The sequence below is a fragment of the Alternaria viburni genome (genome assembly GCF_023758015.1).
Source record: "Alternaria viburni strain BMP 2772 chromosome Unknown scaffold_26, whole genome shotgun sequence".
NCBI classification, from domain to species: Eukaryota; Fungi; Ascomycota; class Dothideomycetes; order Pleosporales; family Pleosporaceae; genus Alternaria; species Alternaria viburni.
In genome coordinates, this window is record NW_026055795.1 from 375,131 (window position 1) to 396,218 (window position 21,088).

At 53.9% G+C, this 21,088-nt stretch overlaps 6 protein-coding genes across 6 annotated transcripts; 2 read left to right on the top strand and 4 right to left on the bottom strand.

Moving 5' to 3' along the window:
* Positions 1-1,404: 1,404 nt before the first annotated feature.
* J4E79_009725 (uncharacterized protein) lies at positions 1,405-5,696 on the bottom strand (the record flags this gene model as incomplete). Its single annotated transcript, XM_049358568.1, has 3 exons — positions 1,405-4,808; positions 4,973-5,388; positions 5,665-5,696. The coding sequence occupies 3 exons, from the start codon at positions 5,694-5,696 to the stop codon at positions 1,405-1,407; spliced, it is 3,852 nt and encodes a 1,283-aa protein (XP_049207038.1).
* Positions 5,697-7,811: 2,115 nt separating this feature from the next.
* J4E79_009726 (uncharacterized protein) lies at positions 7,812-9,380 on the bottom strand (the record flags this gene model as incomplete). The annotated part of the gene is made up of 3 exons (XM_049358569.1): positions 7,812-8,556; positions 8,607-9,145; positions 9,231-9,380. The coding sequence occupies 3 exons, from the start codon at positions 9,378-9,380 to the stop codon at positions 7,812-7,814; spliced, it is 1,434 nt and encodes a 477-aa protein (XP_049207039.1).
* An 861-nt stretch (positions 9,381-10,241) lies between these two features.
* FIS1 (mitochondrial membrane protein) lies at positions 10,242-10,832 on the bottom strand (the record flags this gene model as incomplete). The annotated part of the gene is made up of 2 exons (XM_049358570.1): positions 10,242-10,574; positions 10,653-10,832. 2 exons carry the CDS (start codon positions 10,830-10,832, stop codon positions 10,242-10,244), a joined length of 513 nt encoding a protein of 170 aa, XP_049207040.1.
* Positions 10,833-11,240: 408 nt separating this feature from the next.
* J4E79_009728 (uncharacterized protein) lies at positions 11,241-11,934 on the top strand (the record flags this gene model as incomplete). The annotated part of the gene is made up of 3 exons (XM_049358571.1): positions 11,241-11,267; positions 11,317-11,705; positions 11,760-11,934. 3 exons carry the CDS (start codon positions 11,241-11,243, stop codon positions 11,932-11,934), a joined length of 591 nt encoding a protein of 196 aa, XP_049207041.1.
* Positions 11,935-15,268: 3,334 nt separating this feature from the next.
* J4E79_009729 (uncharacterized protein) lies at positions 15,269-15,748 on the top strand (the record flags this gene model as incomplete). The annotated part of the gene is made up of 3 exons (XM_049358572.1): positions 15,269-15,328; positions 15,390-15,562; positions 15,625-15,748. 3 exons carry the CDS (start codon positions 15,269-15,271, stop codon positions 15,746-15,748), a joined length of 357 nt encoding a protein of 118 aa, XP_049207042.1.
* Positions 15,749-19,085: 3,337 nt separating this feature from the next.
* Positions 19,086-19,548, bottom strand: J4E79_009730 (uncharacterized protein; the record flags this gene model as incomplete). The annotated part of the gene is made up of 2 exons (XM_049358573.1): positions 19,086-19,231; positions 19,257-19,548. 2 exons carry the CDS (start codon positions 19,546-19,548, stop codon positions 19,086-19,088), a joined length of 438 nt encoding a protein of 145 aa, XP_049207043.1.
* Positions 19,549-21,088: the final 1,540 nt, after the last annotated feature.

Here is a 21,088-nt window from a genome sequence, read left to right on the forward strand (position 1 = left end):
GGAGCGGTGAGATTAGGGGTATGGGAACATTGAGACTTACGCTTCACAACCCGACACTCTGGTTCTCCGAGAGTCTCGACTTGCTCATGGTACGGCTTCAGACAGTCATGAATTGTCTGGTGGTAACTCTCCCTACACACCAACCCCTTGCAGCATATCTGTGGCTTGTCGATGTCAAGATTGCACCGCACTGCCATGTATGATTAGCCTTGATATAATGACGTATTCACCATGCCGAAATATACGTGTTCTGCAGCGAGTAGTGAGAAACTGAGCGGAAGTACGAGACGAGGGAGAGGGGGGAAATGTACTTCCGTATGGTAAGCACTCGGGCGCAAGGACCGACTGGTCATGCCAGTTGTTGTTGACGGTGATGGAGAGACAGGTTGCTGTCGTAATAAAAAGAGCCGTCAAGAAAGGCGCCTTCATCATCATTGCAGGCTGTATGTACTGCTGGTGCAGAGGTAATAATCTATCAAGAGAAAAGACAAAGTTGCGTGCAGACGATTGTCTACATACTCGTACCAATATATACATCTACGAAACGCCTCCGTGTCGTACAAAGATAACACAACTAACAACCTTGTACCGCTCCTCTTCGGCATAGTCATAACTCTTTGCTACACACGAACATCGACTACGGTGCGCACCTTCTTCTTTCAACTACTAGAGCCAGCCTCTTCAACGTATTACAACCAAGTCAACGAATAGAAGTTCAAAGCTAGTCAAAGGACTTCCTCCGTACGTGAACACCGAAGTCAGTCTACGCTGTCATAGGCGCAGTATCAGTAGCTTTTCACATCTACCGTTCTCGTGCCACGACACGTATGCCCGGCCTCAAGTCCCTCGACTTCTGAGGGGTACGCGGGCGTACTTGGAATGTTGGACAAGGCGAACGGTGCCGGAAGCTCGGAGAAAGAAGAGTATACGCAGCGAATGTCGTGGCACGATTTCGACACCTGCGATACATGTGAGCATATCACATCAACCAATTTGAGAAGTGTATAGAAGTATATAAAGCGCAAAAAGGTGTCTTTTCATTATCTACATGACTCATGTTCCTTATCATCCCTATCATCCATCCATCCATTCATCCATCTCATACTCATGCGAAGGGCGTAAAGGCGGTCATTACTGAGGAGGAGAGAGATCGGGGTCGCAACCGCAATACAAAACACGACGGCAAGACAAGCAAAACAAAACAAAACAATCTAAAATCCTCCCACAGCCACCCCACCATCTTCAAAAAGGGAGGGTGCCAGTGCAGCAAGGGTATAATGCAACTTCCCATCCATCTTCCACTTCCGTCTTTTCGTCATCTTATGCGGCCATCCGCAACGCAGCAATCTTCATACTCGAACTAAAGAAAAAGGTATCATCAAACAAGCGTCGTCATCCTCACGCTCATTTCTTACCCTTCTTCTTGTTCTTCTTCTTGTTCTTCCCCGAGCTAGGTGTGGCCTCGCCGTTCGCGTCGCCGTCTTCCTCTTCGGCTTGGTTGCCAGGCGTAGTGGGTGTGGTAGGCGTGCTTGGCTCTTCAGCTTCCTTGGCAGCTTCAGTCTCGGCGGCACCGTCGACGGCAGGAACGTCAGCAACGGCTTCGGGCTCTACCTTGGCTTCGGCGACAGGCTCGGCAACGGGCTCGGTGGCGACTTGCTCAGGGGCGGGCTCGACAGCGGGGGCGGCGGGGGCGGCGGATTCCTTGGATTCGGCCTTGGAAGAGATCTCAGCGTTGGCCTTCTTGAGTTCCTCTTGCTCAGCCTGAGCCTTCTCGAGTTGCTCCTTAGCGCTGGCGAGCTCGGTCTTGATGTCATCACGCTCCTTCTTCGCGGCTTCGGCATCGGATGTCAGGGCGCTGGTCTTCTCCTCTTGCTCCTTCAGGGTAGCCTGGAGGGACTCGAGGGACTTCTTAGCGTCGGCAGCTTCGGTCTTGGAGGTCTCGAGGTCCTTGGTCGCGGTCTCGGAGGCAGCGGTGGCCTCGTCGAGCTTAGCCTGGAGGGCGGTGAGTTCAGACTCCTTAGCCTTGGCGGTCTCGACGGTAGACTCGAGCTCAGCGATCTTAGCGTCGTTGGCCTTGATCTTCTCCTCAAGCTCGCTCTTCTCGGCAGTCGACTTCTCAGCCGAGGCCTTGAGGTCAGCGAGTTCAGACTCGACGGAAGACGCCTTGGAAGCACCCTCCTTCGCCTCGGCCTCAGCCTGCTTGGATGCCTTGAGCTCCTCCTCGACAGCGTCCTTGGCCTTCTTAGTCTCCTCAAGTGATTCCTGAGCGGTGGCGAGGTCCTTCTCCAAAGAGGCGACCTTCTCATCTCCAGATGATGCAGCAGCCTCCTTAGCCTCAAGCTTGCTGGTGACGTCCTTGAGAGATGCCTCGAGGTCGGCAACCTTGCTAGCCTCAGCCTTCGCGTCAGCAAGCTCTTTCTCAAGAGCGGCGACCTTGTCTTCGCTTGATGACTGAGCGGCCTTGAGCGACTCGGAGTGCTCAGCTTCCTTCGCCTCCAGCTTGCTCGTAGTTTCCTTGAGAGATGCCTCAAGCTCTGCAATCTTGGCAGCAGACTCATCGGCACCACCCTTGGCGGAGGTCTCGAGGTCTGTGATCTTGCTGCGGAGGCCATCAGCCTCTTCCTTGGTCGATTGCGATTCCTTGGTGGCGGCCTCAAGCTCAGACTTGGCAGAGGCGAGTTGTTCCTCAAGCTCAGAGACCTTGCCAGCATCGGCAGACTTGGCCTCGAGCTCCGACTCCTTCGCGGTCAGGCTCTCCTGAGCAGCCTTGAGGGAAGCCTCGAGCTCTGCAATCTTGGAGCTGGACGACTCGGTAGCAGTGCTGGCTTCTGACTTGGCGGCCTCCAACTCAGACTCCTTGGATGCAAGGGCGTCCTTTGCCTCCTTGAGAGATGCTTCGAGCTCGGCAGCCTTGCCACCTTCGCTCTTCGCGGTCTCCAGCTCGACCTTGTGGGCGGTGAGGTCATCATGAGCTTGCTTCAAGCTAGCCTCCAACTCGGAGATCTTCGAGCTGGACTCCTCAGTAGCCTTGGTGGTCTCACCCTTAGCAGCCTCAAGTTCAGAATCCTTCGACGAAAGGCTGTCCTTGGCCTCCTTAAGCGACGCCTCGAGGTCAGCGATAGTCTTGTGCAGACCCTCAGCATCACCCTTGGACGACTCAACGGCCTTGGTAGCCTCCTCCTTCGCGGCGGTAAGCTCAGACTCCTTCGCGGCAAGGCTCTCCTGAGCCTCCTTGAGCGAAGTCTCGAGTTCGGTGACCTTGGAGTTGGAGGCCTCAGAAGCCTTGCTAGACTCGTCCTTGGCGGCCTTGAGCTCCTCCTCAAGCTTGGTAACAGCCTCGCGAGCCTCGGCGGCCTCCTTCTTCGCAGCGGTAGTCTGCTCGTCGGAAGAGCCCTTGGCGGATTCTATCTCAGCCTCGAGCTTGCTGACGGTGCTCTGGAGGCTGGCAACCTCGTCCTTTGCGGAGCCAACAGCCTTGGATGCGTCACCCTTAGCGGTCTCGAGCTCAGCGTCCTTGGCGGAGAGGCTGTCTTGCGACTCCTTGAGGGAAGCTTCGAGTTCGGAGATCTTGGTGGTGAGAGCGTCGACTTCGCTCTTGGCCTCTTCGGCAGCCTTGACGGCGGCGTCCTTCTCGGATGCGAGGGAGGATGAAGAAGCTTCGAGCTCAGATGTCTTGGCCGCAAGCTCATCTTGTGCCTCCTTCAACGACTTCTCGAGGGAGGATACCTTCTGAGCGAGCTCATCAGCATCGCCCTTGGACAAATCGGCGGTCTTCAGCTTCTCCTGGAGTTCGGCGATCTCAGTCTTCAGGCTCTCGACCTCGCCCTTGGAGGACTCGGTGAGCGAAGTGACTTGGTCGGCGGCATCAGCGTGCTCCTTGGTCTTGGCGTCGAGCTCAGCAGCCTTCTGGTCGAGAGTGTCCTTGGCCTCCTTGAGGGAAGCCTGGAGCTCGGCAATGGTGCTGCGAAGGCCATCAGCCTCCTCTTTCGACGCCTTGTCAGCGTCAGCGTCCTGGGTACCGCGGGCGGCGAGCTCATCGGAGAGCTTGCTGTGGGCGGCCTCGAGCTCAGCGTGCTTCGCCTTGAGACCTTCCAACTCGTCGATCTGTGTTCGCAGAACGGCGACCTCGGCGGCAAGCTCCTCGACCTTGGTCTTTTGCGCATCGCGGTCAGCGGCGAGAGTGTCAAGTTCGTCCTTGGCGACAGTCTGAGCCTTGAGGTCCTCAATCGTGGCAAGAGCGTCGGCAAGGTCCTTCTCAGTCTTGCTCTTCTCAGCGGTGAGCTCCTCCAACTGCGACTTGGCGCTGGCGAGCTCAGTCTCCTTGGCCTCGACCTCGGACCTGTCGACCGACTCGGTGCCAGCGGACTTGTCGCTGTCGAGCTTGGCCTTGAGCTGCTCGACCTCCTCCTTGTACGAGGCAATCTGCTTCTCGAGATCGGCGACGGTGGCACGGAGCTCTTCAGCCTCCTTGTTGACGTCGGCGATCTTTGTGTTGAACTCGGCCTCGCACTCGTCGCGGACGGTGTTCCTCTCCTTTGCCTTGGCCTCGCGCACCTGCTGGACGACGACGCTGACCATGTGCTCCTCGAGGTCCTTCTTGTCCTGCTGCAGCGACTGCTCGCGGGCCTCGAACTCCTTCTTGCGCTCCTCGTGATCGTCCTCGAGCGTGCGCACGTGCTCATCCTGTGTGGCGGCGACGCGCTGGGCTTCGTCGAGGTCGGCTTCGGCGTGCTTGAGCTTCCGCTTCAGCTTCTCGATCTGCGTCTCGAGGCTGTCGGACGCCTGTGGTGAGGGCGGCGAGGGCGAGTCTGCTGTTGGGGCATGGTGCGTTAGTATGTGGTGAGCGGGGACATTCTGGTGTAGGGGAGACGCCCGCGAGTGCAGAGAAAGCGGATAGTGGGGGAATGCTGCTGGCATTGTTATGGATTGGGCAGGCGGGGGTGGGGGGTGGGGCGCGGTGAGTGCTACGTACCTGCTTCGTCTTCACTTAACCGTGTGGGCGCCTCACGTGGTGTCTCGGGCGGCGTGTCGACGCCATTGTCCTGCGTGCTCGACTCGACCTTGCTCGGCGGCGTCGCGTCGGTTGTCACGGCGGGCGTCGCTGGCTCGGCCGTGGCCGGTACCGGTGCAGGTCCGCCGAAGAAATAGTTGTACGCTCTCTTCATACTGCTGGTTCGCTTGGGGAGTCCCGGTCGCAGGGAGCTCGTCGATTTCCGGCCTCGACGCTCTTCTTGCTGGCTTGCTTCGCCAGTAATCGGAGCAGGTAGAGGGTCGATCGTCCCGTTTCGCTTGTTGCTTATCGTTCGTGGTGGTAGCAGCCGTCTACTGAATTTCTGAGATCCCGTGTTGATATCAGCGAGGATCTGCTTCTGCTCTCTCGAAGAGGCCCTGCGAGGCGGTGTTAGTGGGGGCTCTGGTGACTTTGTAGGTGAATGATAATGGCTGTAAAGTATTCAATGTATGGCGGATAGGTCGGGCCAACAGTGGTGTAAGAAAAAAAATATGTTAGGGTATACCACACGACAGCGAGCTATCGTGGGCGAGAGCCTCTTACCAAAAGCAACAAGAAGAAAAAAAGGCGTGTATCGTAATGTCCTCAGACAGAGGGAGCAGTGGTGAGCGGTGGAGGGGGAGGCAGAGGGGAAGGTGACGGGTAGCACTCACTCATAGCTTTCTTTCCTGCCCCAGCTCGGCATGATTCACGCTCTACTGCTATCAGTTCCCTCTGTTGAAAGCGCCACTGTTTCCCGCGCGAGCCAGTCCAATCAAGTATGCTGAAAATTTTGTTGCCCTTTCTGAATCTGGGCGGGCCGTCAAGTCTCCTCACCGCACGGTAACGAAATGGAGCTTTACTTATGTACAAGCACAACAACACGTTGGATCCTGCATGCAAGCCTGGTGGATTGTCGGGCGCTAGACGTCCGCTACGAGGTATATACATCTTCGAGGGGAGGCACGAGCCAGTCATGTAACGCTGCGACACGGTAGCACAATTGGCATGGGCGAGGCTGGACAGGCATTAATGCAAGCACAACGCAGATGGACGTCGAGGCCGGCGCTGTCAAAGCTCCCAAGCGGCTCCACTTTGCTTCTTACCGCCTCGACTAGGGTCTGCCAGGGCTTCCTCGACGACACCCCGTGTGCTGACTACCCAGCCATGCGACGTCGCTGAGGACGACGTCCTTGCTTTTGGCACGTCGACGACCAGTTTGATGAGGCCCTCGAGGTTTTGTACCCGCCCACGCCCTCAACACACGACGTGTCCCCCCCCACCGGAGCGCGTCTCCTCGTGCCAATCACAGCCATGCACGTAGTATCACGATCACGACGTACATAGCTTCGGCATTCGATTACAGGAAGTTGGGCGAGCAATCGATAAGCCTTAGCCAGCACATCATCGTCGGAGATCGTGGGCTCCAGCGTAGGGCTCCGCGCACGGTCACGGCGCGTCGACGTGTGACTCGGCATGATCTGATGTTATGCGAACCCCAATGGCTTGCAGGAACACGGTCTTTCCTTTTGCAAAAACGTTTCGTCTCAGAGTTGGGGCAAAGTATCGTGCCGACTGGTCGCCTCGACTCTGCTGAGACAAGGACACTCTGGACGCGCGCGCAATTGTCATGCAGGGCCTTTCCGTGATGGGCGGTCGAAGCGTTGATGCGTTGTTCGATCGGGTCCGCTGAATAATTTCTTGCCATGCCCAGTCAGTCCATTCGCCTCGCCAATCCTCTCTCGGACCGTCACGTTGCCATCCTCAAACTCCGGCTACCTCGCCGAAGGCCATCTTCAAAGCCCGAAAGTGGCTGTGATCGTAGTTTCCCCAACCTCCTCCCCTCTTAGCTCGAGTGCACTTCATATCACCTTGCGTCGTGCAGTCTCTTCACCGCAAAACCACTGCACCCCAGAACCTAGTCATTTCACGGACTGGCCCTGCATAACCGCACCCCACCCGTTGACAAGGCGGCGCGCTAGCCAGGTCAGCACTCGCGCGTGAAGCTCCACCGCCTCTTCGCATCAACGTCGTATCGTGGCGCGTGAGGACGTAAATCACGGCAGAAAAAGTCTTCCGGCTGCGTTGTCGAGGCGACACCGCCGGTTGGGAGGGTTCTCTGATTTGACATGTGATTGTAAAGTGGCAACGGCAATTGCAGTCATGGGCGATCTGTGAGAGACGACAATACTGTAATGTTCTCGGATTCTTTAGGCTCAGGCAACTCATGATAGCAATGGTATTGGCGCCCGCGAACTATGAAAACTCCCATCCGTGGATGTGTACCCCAATCGTTAACGCCATAACTATGCATACTGATGTCTAAGGAGGAGAAGGAAAACTATATACATGCAGCATCCACTGAGCAAACGCGTGGGGAAGGAAGCACATCAACGCCCACCACTAAACCCATGTACCGACGCCAACGCAAGACTCAAGCGGACCGTTGACGCCTTGTGCTTGAACGAGCAGATCGCCGTATGTGTCGTCGCGTCGAAGGCCCGCTCGGTTGCGCAGTGCCATCTGGAGACGTGGTCTGTGGAGTGGACTCGCTTGGATTCTCAGGGCCACCTCCAGAGGTTGACCGCTGCGTCCGAGCCCGTGGACTAAGAAAGGAAGATACACGGCGGGCCCCTTCAGTATTGGGTCTGCCACTGAGAATAATCTCTGGTGATAAAAGCTCGGTCGACTCGGAACCGGAGCGAAGTTCACGGCGGACTTGTCTTGCCTCGCGCAGTACCTCTCTACTCCTCCTGAACCGGTCCCGCCCTGGCATATACATGAAGATTAGCTTGATATTACCGACAAAAAGGTGTTATCCCTATTGCGGAGATCCAAACAGACCCCTGCGTATCCGGTCACTGATGCCACCGTTGCCCGAGCCTGCATTTGCGTTATCAGACGAGCTGCCTTGACCGTTGGACGGTGGGGGTGGGGATCCTGCGGGAACGACGTAGGGATCATTGAACGTGCCCGAGCCGGAAGGAGTGAAGGAACCCGGCATCTGGGACGTACGATCCGTCTGTGAGTCTGCAGACGCAGGGTTGTTCGCCTGGCCCTCGCCACCCTTGGTAATACCCTTTCGACAATGTGGACAGGTGTCGTGTTCGAGCAGCCACGCGGAGACACATGGGTGGTGGAACCAGTGCTTGCATGGCAGTAGCGTCACCTGCTCGCCGATGTTGACCTCGTCCATGCATATACTGCATTCGGCCTTGTGTTCGTCGCCTAGCATCTCTTCGGTGATGTGGGTACGCGGGAGTTTATCGATGTCGGCTTGTGTTGCCGGACCGGGCGCGTTGCTCGTCGAGGTTTGCTCCATGAGTTGGGAGACGATGCGGTCTAGGCCTTCTTGAGAGTAGACAAAATCTCCCATGTTGCCAGCGTGGCCGCCCATCATACCCATAGAGGAGAATAGTTGTAGGATAGGGTGACCCGCGAACTGCTCGCCAGCGCCATGGTTGTGTTCGCCGCGGAAAGTACCCTCAGCGCCGCCGAGTGGGTGGTTGTGGGCGTGGACGCGAGGAGGTGGTGCTCCAAAGGCAGCCATGAGGCCAGTCATGACACTGTTTGGCTTGTTAGCGGCTTCCAAATATGGTGGTTCGCTCCTGCTTACTTGGTGATCTCATCCACAGGCTCAGCCTGGCCTGGGTGGTTTCCATTGCCGGGGAACAGTCGAGCGCCACCGTGGTACGTAAAGCTTCCTCCGCGGATCTGAGGCCCTCCTTCATGGCCCTGGTTTTGAGCTTCCTGGAAAGCAGACTGGTTTGGGCCTGTGCCTGGTCCAGCGCCAGAGAACAGACCCTCCCCTTGACCCGGTTGCTGACCCGGTTGTTGCCCTTGTGGTCGCATTGCCGCCCCGGTGAGCCCGTTCAACATGGCCATGAATCCTCCTATTGACCCAGGCACCGCCATGCCGCCCTGGGGCGATACGGATCGTGTAACGGTAGCCTGCAGGTTGTACCTTCCCGGACCCGTTTCTGTGAATCTGACATTGCTAATGTCGCCCTCCTCCGGGTCGTCGGTCTGCCATGGGTTGTGGTGAGGGTTCAACTGAGGTGGGGCGTGCTCGAGATCAGGGAGGGAGTCGGAGTCGTCGCCGTCATGGCCAAACATCCCGGGGGCAGCATCTCTTGGGTCGTTGTTGTCTTCGATCTAATCGGTGTCAGCGGAATTCGGTGCATGTCCGCATCGCGTCGTGTTTGACGGGTTGAAGGCTGGATTTGGCGGCTAAACTCACAATCTCGGTGAAGTCGGAGCCGCATTCTGGACACGAGAGGCCGTGTTCGTCTCGATACCACTCGTCGGCGCACTCGTGGCAAAACATCATGTCGCGGTGCCCGGGCCGCGGGTTTCCTGACTGCGCATCCTGGTTGGTCGACTGGTCCATGGTCGCAGGCGTGAGGCGTGTGATAAGACGTAGGGTAGTAGGGCGAGGTTCAAGGAGACTGGGTGAGGTATGTCAGCATGGAAGTAACGTTCGAGCAACGGACGCCGACTTACGGCCTTGTGTCGGGAGCAGGCGCGGAAGAGAATCAATTCAAGTCAAGAACCTATCACGCGCCGTTGCCAGTACAGGTGATGGTGGCGAGCTGCGACAGCAGACAGGTAGGGGGTATCGCAGTGAATTGCGGAGAGGATTCAGGGAAGTTTGGCGTAGAGGGTGATCACAGGCGAGGCTACCCGTAAGGTGATAGTTCCAAGGTTGTTTCGCGCGAAAGCTGTCAGACACCGGAATGACGTTGTTCGATGTGCAGGGGTGGTGGGGTCTAGCGATTTGTCCCGCGGTATCTCGAGTTGGGCGAAGCTAACCTAGCACTTTGCTTCGTGGGTCAAGAAGTTATGAGGACAGATGTAGAATGGAGACGGGGGCAAAGTCGCTTGCGCGTCTTCTTGAACGCGGCAGCGGTTGATTGTCTTGCTCTGACTCTACGTTTGTCCGACCAGTTGTCTCTGCCCGCTTCTTCCGTGTTCCATCTAATTCTGAGGCTTTCTATCAGCCAAAGACTGCCGCCTGCCGCAATCCAACAGTACGTCGCGCGATAAGGTGGTCAGTGCTATCGCTTGCTTAGTAGGAGAGCTTTGTGTATACTACAGATATCAAAAATTGCTATTAACCGTACGATCCCTGCCAAAGGTATAGAAACCACAAACGCCTATGCATGTACTCATCAACATGACTGCGGGCCTGGCCTGACCTGTGATCCAAACGACGCTGCGCATGTCATAGATTTGCGACAACGGCACCTGTTCACGATCTTCTCGGGCCACCCCTCAGCAAGAGGCTGCCCACCACGCCCGCCGCGACTACGATTCCTCCCACGATAGCTGCGCCGACCAACCCCTCCTTTGCCACCTTCTCGTCGATAAGACCCTTCAAGCTTCCGGCCTGGAGGTTCGCAGGCTCCAACTCCAGTAGCAGCTCGTTGTACCGTCGGGCTTCAGCATAGTTGCCGAGTTTGTAATTGCCGAGGGCGAGGTAGTAGAGGCATTCGCGCCGGCGCTCGCGCGAGTTGCGGAAGATCTCTGAGAGGAGGCGCACTCCTTCCTGTTGGTCGGGACGGGAGGTAGACTTGATCAGACCCTAGAATACCATGAGCTTGCTTGTTGCGGGTGGTGCCGTGCGCATGTGCAAATGTGACAAGACGCGGGGAAGCCGTACCCATGCGTAGTTGAACTTCGTCTGCAGACCAACGTATTCGCCCTCCTTCTCGTACTGCGCGCGCAGAACCTGCAGCTCCTCTGGCTTGAGCGGCGACTCGACATCGGCGGCATCTAAGGGGAATGAGCGTTCGTCGGCCCAGAAGTCGTTATCCCACTCACATGGTAATGATGGCGGCATGGCGGCTGTTTGTGTTGCGCAAGAAAATTAGAGAAGTCTGAGAAGTCTTCTCTGGGGGAGGCGGAAGTTGGTATCGTGAGGATGGGTTAGTGCAAGTGGTAAGCGTCAAACTACGGGCTGTCTCGTGAAAGCTCCAGCTGCAGGCCGAGCAGGCGATCTTTTACCGTGACGTACGCCGCCGCCTCGTGGCTGCCGGCCATGCGCCACGCTACGCCTGCGCCTTCCGCCACTTGGTCGCGGTTGCCATGCACGCGACTTGGCACGGGCCATCCAAACAAGAACATCAACACCATGGCCTTGTCGCGATAGACATCACAAGATACCAGACGAAAAATTGCGCAAACATTGCATAGCACTCCAAACAATCGTACCATACACACAAGCTTCACGCGACACACAAAGCCCACCATGCTCCTCGACGAAGACCCCGCAGCCGTACGCACTCTCTCCAAATACACATACGAACCTCCCTAACGATGCCTAGCTCATCGCGCAATGCACATCGCACTTCAAAATCGCGAACGACAAAACCTCACTCCACCGCATAAACGAATCTCTCAGCACGCTCAGCGAATTCCGCACCCAACACCTACGCTCCATCCAATCTTCTCTCAGCGCGCTGAACCGGACACACCAGACCCTCTCCGCAAATCACAACCACACACTCAGTCAACACAACCCCACAAACCATGCTGCGGAGATATTACGCCTAGACACAGAGAAGTTCAAGATCGCGAAGCAGGCGAGCGATCTGGAGATTGAGGGTGAGAGGCTGCAGAGCGATCTCGCGAGGTTGGGGGGTGTAGCGGGCGAGTTGGAGGAGGAGGGTGTTGAAGGGGGTGTTGAGCCTAGGGCGGGTGAGGATGCGACAGTGTAAGTTCTATCCTAAGATGCGCGAGTAGACGCAGATACTGACTTCTACAACAGATTGAAGCTCAAGCTCTACCGCACCCTCGGCATCGACGTCGAAGCCGACCCCACTACCGGCGAATACAACAAGGCTGTCGTGCGCAATGCGACAAAGGGAGATGTGCATGTTGTCAATATTGATCCGAAGTTCTCGCGGCACTTTTACACGAACTACTTCTGGCGTACGATGTAGTGGAGACGCATGGCGTGTAACTGCGCTGGACGCACAGGTGCAGTACGCGGGTTATTTGATGAGGCGTTCGGTCATGACCTGCTTTCTGAGATACCTTTGGGGTTATGGCGTTGTTTGTTTTTTTGGTATACTACACAGCCTTCACAACTGAGCGAACAACACTGCTGGCATGGCAGTTGTCTTCCTTTGACCTCTTTGTTTTCGCGGATTATGGTTCATCTTCTCCGTGTGTCACTAGTTTGTGGCTGGCGTGTTCAGTATGCACATCGCCATGATAGCGTACAAGCCACCATGCAAGGCTGTTTGTCAGCAATCCTGCAGCCTAAAGTATGGATTAGGCTGTGCGTCCTCTCGTGCACTCTCTCACCAGCTCAACAGCCGCACAACTTGCTAATCTTCTTCATTTTGCACTCATCCCACGTATCACTAGCGACAAAGTCTCGAAATACTGACGAACACCTGCAGGATGAGCTTTTTCCTGAGCGATTCGGAGTCATCCACGGAACTCAGTCCCTCTGAAGAAGAACACTGGAGAGCTAGGGAATATAGAGAAAGGGTAGCAAAAAGCAAGAGAAAAGCCCATGTGGCACAGAGAGAAAGAGAAACAAGACAAGTGGCCTTGCTCAAGAGAATTCGACGCTCATACGCTGAGTACAAGAGAGCTCATTATCGGGGTGACTTGTGTCATCGGTGTGCTGGCGTGAATTGGTCACTTCTACTGCCCAATGAAGTTTCATACTACTGCGAAGAGCGTGTTGGTTTACAACTGTTTGGGGTTCCTGAGTCAAGTCAAGAGCTCTCTATGTCGCCTTGTTCACTGTGCCGATTTCTCTGCGCTGATCAATCATTCGACAAAGACCCTCGTCGAGCTCTCAGACTAGACTGTGCTTGTTGGGGATTACGGCGCTGGGATGCCGATTCCGTGCTTTCTCATCGCGAGCTCGATTGGACGCACCACACTCCACGTCTCACATTTACACATGAGATGTCGACACGTAACGTATCGGGATACATATTACAACATGCATTTCCGGCTAATCAGAGCTATTTGCTTCGGAAGCTCAGCCCTGAACTCCTCGACTACGGAACTCTTCGGTACTGGCTCAAGCGTTGCAAGCGTCAACATTCTACGGAGTGTAATCCATCTTTCGCTACGACCATCCCTGGTCTTAGAGTCTTTGACTGCCATGCTAAGAAAGTCATCGATGCACCTGAGGATGCTACTTTCCGCTACATAGCACTGTCTTACGTATGGGGTGGGGTGAAGATTTCAGAGAAAGAGCAGGCTCGTTTCCCTACGACGATACGTGACGCCATCACCGTTACAATAGCGCTAGGTTACAGATACCTCTGGGTAGATCAGATTGTACGTGACTGTCTCAAGCACGAAGTATCTGTAACCGACTAATATTGGAACTCAGTGTATACATCAGTTAAACGAGGCTCATAAGCAGGCCCAGATAAAGCTCATGGGCCGTATCTATGCTGAGTCAGAGCTGGTCATCATTGCTGCGTCCGGGGATTCGTCCGACTATGGACTAGCAGGTGTCTCCTTCAGACACCGACAAGCACAAAGGAAAGTTGAACTAGACACGAATGTTGAGTTGATCGAGATGATTCATCCGAATACCACACTAGGCCGTACTACATGGGCGACAAGAGGCTGGACCCTTCAAGAGGGCTATTTGGCAACACGAAGACTAGTCTTTACAGATAAAGAAGTCTCATACGTATGTGATTGCGGAACATGGCAAGAGTCTGTGCGGCGGCGTGGCGTGGAAGACCTTGTATCTCACTCCGTCGAACGTTTCGTTGGTTTTCCGCTGGAGAACTCACTAGAGAATCGTCTCGCTGAAGTACTGAGCCATTACTCAACTAGAAAGCTGTCCGTTGAGAGCGACATTCTCAACGCCTGCATGGGTATCTTAGAAACACTCGTCGATCTTCACTTTTGGGGTATGGCGGCTGTACGCACTGGTCCCACCTCGCGTTATCCGCTCAGTTTCTCTTGGTTCAACATCGCTCCTGGTCAGAGAAGAGAAGGCTTCCCAACGTGGTCGTGGGCAGCTACAACTGGTCCGAAACATATACCAATCGAAGCCCGCAGTGACGAACAAAACTTCGTTACAGAGATCCTCACATCGGATAGATTATGGTTGACTCCAGAAAGCCATATCGAAAGCCGATACGACCGTTTGCTTGCGGGCGGTGGTCCCACTTTACGGCTTATTGGGTCATTCTATACGGGCTCCTTGGAGATGAGTCCCACTTCTGATGCAGTTCAAAATTATGGGGAAGAGCGGGAGGGAAAGTCACGAGTGGTTTTCCAGCACCCGCCTTGCGAAGAGTGGAATGACCTGGAATTCTATTCCGAATTGCAGCTTGACAATGAGCTCACAAACTCTACATCGGAGGGCACTGTAAAAGCAGTACTCCTTAATGATGTAGCTCCCGGGTACGAGCCTATTTTCATGATTCTGCAGGCTGTGGGAGATCATTATGTCCGAATTGGTGTCACCTCCAGCTGTTGGGCGCGAGAAAGGAAGACCGGCCTGATTTCATATCGGAATGGCCTCCAACTACATCCAGACTGCATAAGCAGTGAGGAGGTCATTTATATCGAATGAATTTTGGCTCATACAAAGAGGGTAAGCGTCGTTGGGACTGGGTAGCGCAATCTTGTCTATTTCTCGTTGAAAGGTCTCATACTGACTATTCGCTTGCATCGCTGCATGTTATAACTGAGGGGCCTCATCGCAGTCTTCATAGCATCAACACACGTTCATTTGATTCAACAATTTCCCCTGGTAAGCTAGCGACAAATCCGCGAAGGAATGCAACAGCATTGACTTACAGAAAGAGACGCTCAATCGTTCTCCAATATTTGAACAAGCCATCTTGCTATTCCGGCTGTGTTGGGCACATCCGCGCCTCATCTAGTGCGAGTTGGACGAGGGATCTTACAAACTTCCTGATGCGGCTATCCTACCGAACTGCGGGTACACCTGCGCCGCAATATAAACAACTAGCCCCAGCGCCTACCACCAGAATACCGTTAGCTTTCACGATACAAGCATAGACAAATGCAGCCTTCGCTCGTTTTGGAAGCTTGGGCCACAGTCGCTTCACTCATTAGGGACAAAGAATGCTGTTCATCTAACTACAGGCTAGCGTCATAAGCAGTCATGACCACGCCTCGCTCCTTCTCTGCCCGCGCCCTCCCTATATTAAAGAACCTACGCCTCCGCCGAAATAAACCCGCAACTTCCACCCTCTACTTAGTCTCGACGATCTCTCGATTTCCAGGAACCATCAACCAAATAGAACCCACAGAATGCAGCTCTTCATCCCCGTCTTAGCTCTCTTGAGCGCGCTTGTCGCTGCTGTACCGACCGTACGTAACGAAGACTACCGCACCAAACCATCCTTCCACCCATGATACTAACAGTTCACAGGCTGCAGCGGACGGTCGCGGGGCCACCATATTCACCGACAAAAACTTCAATGGCCGGTCAACCGCCATTCCCGCCAACGACTTCTGCACCGACATAGACAACATCTTTGGCAACTTCGATGGCAAGATCCGCAGCGTCACCGTCGAGAAGGGCTACCACTGCAAGTTCTACACGTACGTCATATCCAGCATTCTCCTTTTACTTGGAAAGACCGTTGGAAACTAACTTCCACTAGTGGTCACGACTGCCCTGCCAACGGCCAGAAGATGGAATGCGGCAGTAAGGACCAGGCGTCGGTGTTTGGAGATCTGGGCACGTTCGACTACAAGATTCACAGCGCGTACTGCACGAAATTATAGGTGGAGATGTGTGCAGACTGTATTTCTTTGGGTGTTTTGAGCTTGGTACGGCTTGCGCAGCTTGAGTGTGCTTGGTGGCTTGAGGACAAAATGGGTGTAGCATGTTCGCAGTAAGCGCTACAGCGGTACTTTGCGACTCGGTCTATCTATTTGCGAAGGCTGGAGTTCCGGGTCAGCGCGGATAGACTGTTATACGAGATGGGGTACATAATTATAATACTTTCAATCGTACAAACACATGTGTCTCCAATGCGCGACAAGACTGGTGTTTTACCGAGTCGCATAACGCGTACAAGTAACCACGAATGGGCCATCGCCAAGTGATCGAGCGATGCAGTAGCAAGTCCCAATTAGTCAGGTATTGCGATCATCGATTGCAGTCGAAGCGCGAAATTGCGAATGTGACGGGATAAATGGTTGTTGCATTATTATCGACAGCGCCGATGGTGCAGTGTGAAAGGAGATGAAGAATGCAGGAGGGACGGGTACAACCGCCGCAGGTGTTGGTACTAACCCGGAACGGAACTGCCCCACGTTGACCCACATCGATCGCCTGTGGTTCTGGATGTCACATCACAATCTTTCACGTCGACACGGGGCAGCCTCGACTCTTTAGCAGCGCGTCCTGGATTACGAAGTACGTACGCAGCGAAGTTACATGTCAAAACCGCGGAAGACGGCATGTCTTGGGCAGCAGAGTTTGATTGGCTGGCCAATGCGCGGTGCATACTTTCATCGTCGTTTGGGTCATCGCTCATGACATTTGTTCATGACTTTCGAGGCTGCCTACAATCTTAACGACATCAGTTCATATGTGCTATATTTCTAATCATCGATATCGGCAGCTGAATGCAAGCGAAGGTGCGGTCCGCCCGCGATACACCTAAATCCATGGATGCCTGTTGAGCCCAACTCAACACCCCCAGGACGCCCTACGCCCGACGCAACTTGGAATGCCATTGGATGGCACATATTCCACCGCATGAGAATGACTACTGCGTCTGAGATCAGGGCTGCGTGCTCTACATTATCACATATCTTCGGGATGTCATCATTCGCGGACAAGAATGAACCAAGTACAGGTTCGGATTAGATCATCGTGCTTTGCTTTATCCCAAGTCAATCTCAAACGATATCGTAGCGCTCTGGTGGCTTGGTTCGGCGAGTCCGTTGTGTTCCAGAGTCTCTTTGCGGGCTTTGTACGAGTGTCAGGAAATGGGAAGAGGGTTTCCACAACAGCCTTCGTATGAGACATCACGAACCTTTCTCTCGCCAAGCTTGAGATCACAGTTCAGACTTCTACAACTCATTACATCGCGGAATGGAACTGATACCCATTGCTCGGGCGAACTCGTACGGCCTGTTATCGGAGTGTCCGAAGTGTAGCACCCCACGACGGATTCTGGTGGTGTTTCAAAGCCTTCAGACCCCGTCACCAACCTTGCCAACTGGAACAGTTGGATCAGGATGATCGATTCAATTCCTAATCACCCACGAATCAAGAACTAAGTCACCGTAATATCCAGCCTATCACGGCATACAGCGACGCCTGCAGACCAGCTCAGTCCCAAAGTAGCAACGAAACACTGCCTCAGCCTCGCATAAAGGCCCCGTATTGTGATGAGTCTCCGTCGCGTGGGACGGCAAGAGCCTTGCGGGATGGACAGGTCGCCGAAGTGTTGGTTGTAGTCTCGCGGGAGTTAAAGTGACCCACAAGCTCGCCGCGATGTCAGCTCGATGCTTTACAATCATAGCGGCAACTTCAATCGCCCCATTTTGGCAGTACATCTAGAGCCTCAAACTACGCTCTCACATATCATCACAATGAAGACCTTCGACAAGCATTCCTGGCTCGAATTTTGGTTCTACGGACTCCATCCCGGTATCATGATGGCACTGACCTGCATTGGTGTCATGGCTACATTGGAAATGTACCCGTTCAGATTGAAGACCACGTCACGCCCTTGCGAGAAGTGCATGTCAGTATTTCCAAGTACTAACGGAGACAATCGCTAATCAATCGACAGAAATCGCGAGAGGGAAGACAGCCTGGAACATCCTTCTACAAACGCAACCTTCACAACGCGACATACCCCACCCGCTCGCAATGACGACAAACTATACGAAGCAGAGTCAAATAGCTTCCGACACCCCTCCTTCCGCTACTCCTTCATTCCAACGTCGCCGTTCGGGGCTGCAATGCCAATTCGAGTTTCCTCATCTCGCGCGCCGTCATCATACCACGCGGATGGTCCGCATGTTCGCGTTCGCTCACTACAAAACTTCCTGCTTCCACCGCTTTTCAATCGTCATCGTTTGAGTGGAGAGCAGTACTCCGACGGTACGCAGACACCCGACAAAGCGCGTAGCAGGCGCATGAGTGCTGTTCGCGAGGATATGCACGGCGCTATGATGGTATGATACGGTCAGTGAAGATAAGTCTTGTCGTAAATGATCATGTATGCGCCGAGGTCGTTTGGATGTACTTTCCGATCAATGCTATACTACCCATACGCGACAGACAACTTGTTAAAGCATTCATTTTCCCGATGCGCGTAGCTAGCAAGAGCATTTCTTCTTCTACCATCGTGCCAGTGCTAGGGCCAGGGCCATCGTTGATGATAGATATACGTAGGCGTAGGTTAGAAGCCACACTATATAGCTATATGGGATATGAAAGCGCCATGTGAATGCAGTATCCGCTCATCTGCTGTCCGACCGTGTCGCCATACAAATAGCCGGAGAACTGAGCCGGCTGCGCCGTTCCGTTCGCCTCCGCATCGTTCGCAAACGCGCGAATTTCCCTTTCGTCCTCGTCGCTCAGCTTGATTTCCATGCTCGCCCATGTCTGCTCGAGATACTCGATACGCTTCGTTCCTTGGTATGAGGATAACGTCGTTGCCCTGCTTGAGCAGCCAGGTCAGGGCAAGCTGGGTCACAGTGCATTTTTGCTTATCAGCGAGCGCCTGGAAATGGGCTACAACCTCATCTTTGGGTATTACAAACAACCATCTACTCCACCCATTCACTACGCCAGGCCCTCTCGTCAGATGCAAGCTCCCTAATGTCAACATTGGGTTTCAGCCAACATCTCACATCTACAAGTGTAGGGATGACACCCCGAGCAAATCCTGAAGAAGTGTACGAATCCGCTGGCAGAAAGCCGTCACAAACGACACTGGAAATCCTTTCCGGAAGATACAAAACGTTGAACCAACGACAAATCATCGCGCAATTCTCGAGCTTGTGATCCCAACCCATTGTGCTTCCCACATCGTCCAAAATCATGAAACGAATGTGGTCTTCTGGTCAGGGCCTAATGTGTCATTTTGGTAAGCTATCTGGCGACAAGACTGAGCGTTGAACCTTGCGGCGGCGGCTTTGACCACCGCTTCATCGAAGCAGCCTCTGGCAAGCGCTTGGAGACTGCGGCGTACGCTATCAGCCAACAAGTCTCCTTCCCCTGGACCTTGGGCAAAGCACCTATACGGAAAGATTTTGAACACACTCATGAAGCCGGTTTGGAAGAAAAGCTGACGATTAGCGATGAACTGAGGACATTGACTCAAAATGAACTCATTCTGGATCTTTCGAACGATGTTGGTGGCTTCCGAGTTGATGAACTTGCAGGTGGAGAGAATAGCGACTGGAAGACACCGCGTGATGAGAACAAAGCGGTCTTCTGACTGGAAGGGATTGATGACATGATGGTGTTTAATCTGGCGTGGCAGGCGCTCGTAGACAATGAGTCGAATTTCTTTTGGAAGGTCGAGGAATCGGAAGGGGTTCGGTGCAGTCATGCTTAGCAAATCGAGGATGATCTTACTTCAGGCTTCACTTCGCCGGCGCAGATTTGTATTGATATGAATAGCGAAGATTGATCCTGGAGAGTCATAGGCTTGGTTTTCTTGAGTCTGAGAGCGTTTGTCAAATGACTATACACACCCGGTTGTTTGCCGCCCGTGCGTTAGGCACCAGAATGGCGCTAGTGAGCGCAAATATGGCTCGAGCGATTCTCTGATCGCTGCCACGACCTCACCCACTGCCTCTCAAAGTACTCGCCCGCAGCCGTGACTGCAGTCACCCGTCAACATGGCGATCGCGTCAAACAGAGCGACTCCGGAACCATTCCGTTTCCTCGATCTACCAAAGGATATTCGCTTGATGGTATATGAACGACTTCCGCGCTCCACCAATCATGTGATGGTTGGTCATCGGGGTAGTGAAGAACGGATTACGCTGATCTCACACTCTGTCTCAACCGCCATTCTCAGAGCATGTCATCAGGTTCACCAAGAAGCACTTCCCCTTGTCAACAAAGCCATACGTGAATGGATCCAGGATGGAGGCGTCAAGGTCATTGGCACAATGGAATTTGTCGACCTGTGTGGGCTACAAAAGCTCCTGTATGCGCTCTGTTACATTTCCAACATCAATGTGCGTTTTACAGATCGTTTCTTGCTGATATTGGCCTTAGCTAATAACCCTAGTTTCCAAAGTCACAATCGATGCATCTTGCGAAAAGTCTGAACGATGACGCAAAACCGTATGTTCGGACGAGGATCCATCAAATCGGATATTCCTCAGACCACGATGTCGATAGCGTTTGTGCTTGGGTCGCAAGATCGGCCTTAATTCTAGGACGACAGCGGATCGCTATGGGTATCATGGCAGCTGCATCTGCACTACCTTCGATCAACATTCTACTCAGTCCTGAACACCGGTCTCCCCTGCCGTCGACTCAAGACGAGCAACTTGCATTACGATTCGAGAGACTCAATCGGGACCAACTTGAGCATTTCGGGGTTTCCATGAACATTGTAGGCTTCATCAATGCTGCATACCTTGAGATGGACAGCATCAGTCCTTGTACCTGCGACTGGCGGCCAAACCGATCTGATATTCATCCACTCACTACGGAGGAGTGGTACAGAACTTGGAAGTAGACTGGTTGTTTGGAGACGCAAAATTGCTGTGCTTGGCGCACGTATCGAAGCAATGGGGTGAGATTGCGACGGGTTTGTGGTGGTATCAGCCTATCCAGTATGTTCAGATCACCGCGAGGCTGCTATAGGACGGACGATAATGAAAACAAACTCTGAAGATCGTGTACAAGACTGTTCCTCTGCCCCGAAGCGTGCATCTTGTTGCGATATCACCGCTCCGCACCAATGGAAGTATAAAGTTCTTGAATGTTGACCCAGCCACATCAGAAATGGAGACGCGACATGGCAAGAGCTGCGAGAGGTCGACAGGGTGCTGAGATCGACAACAAGTACGGGCGATCGGCCATTCAAATTTAAGAGGCGTTGGGCTTTGTCGCTCTGGAAGCAGACGATC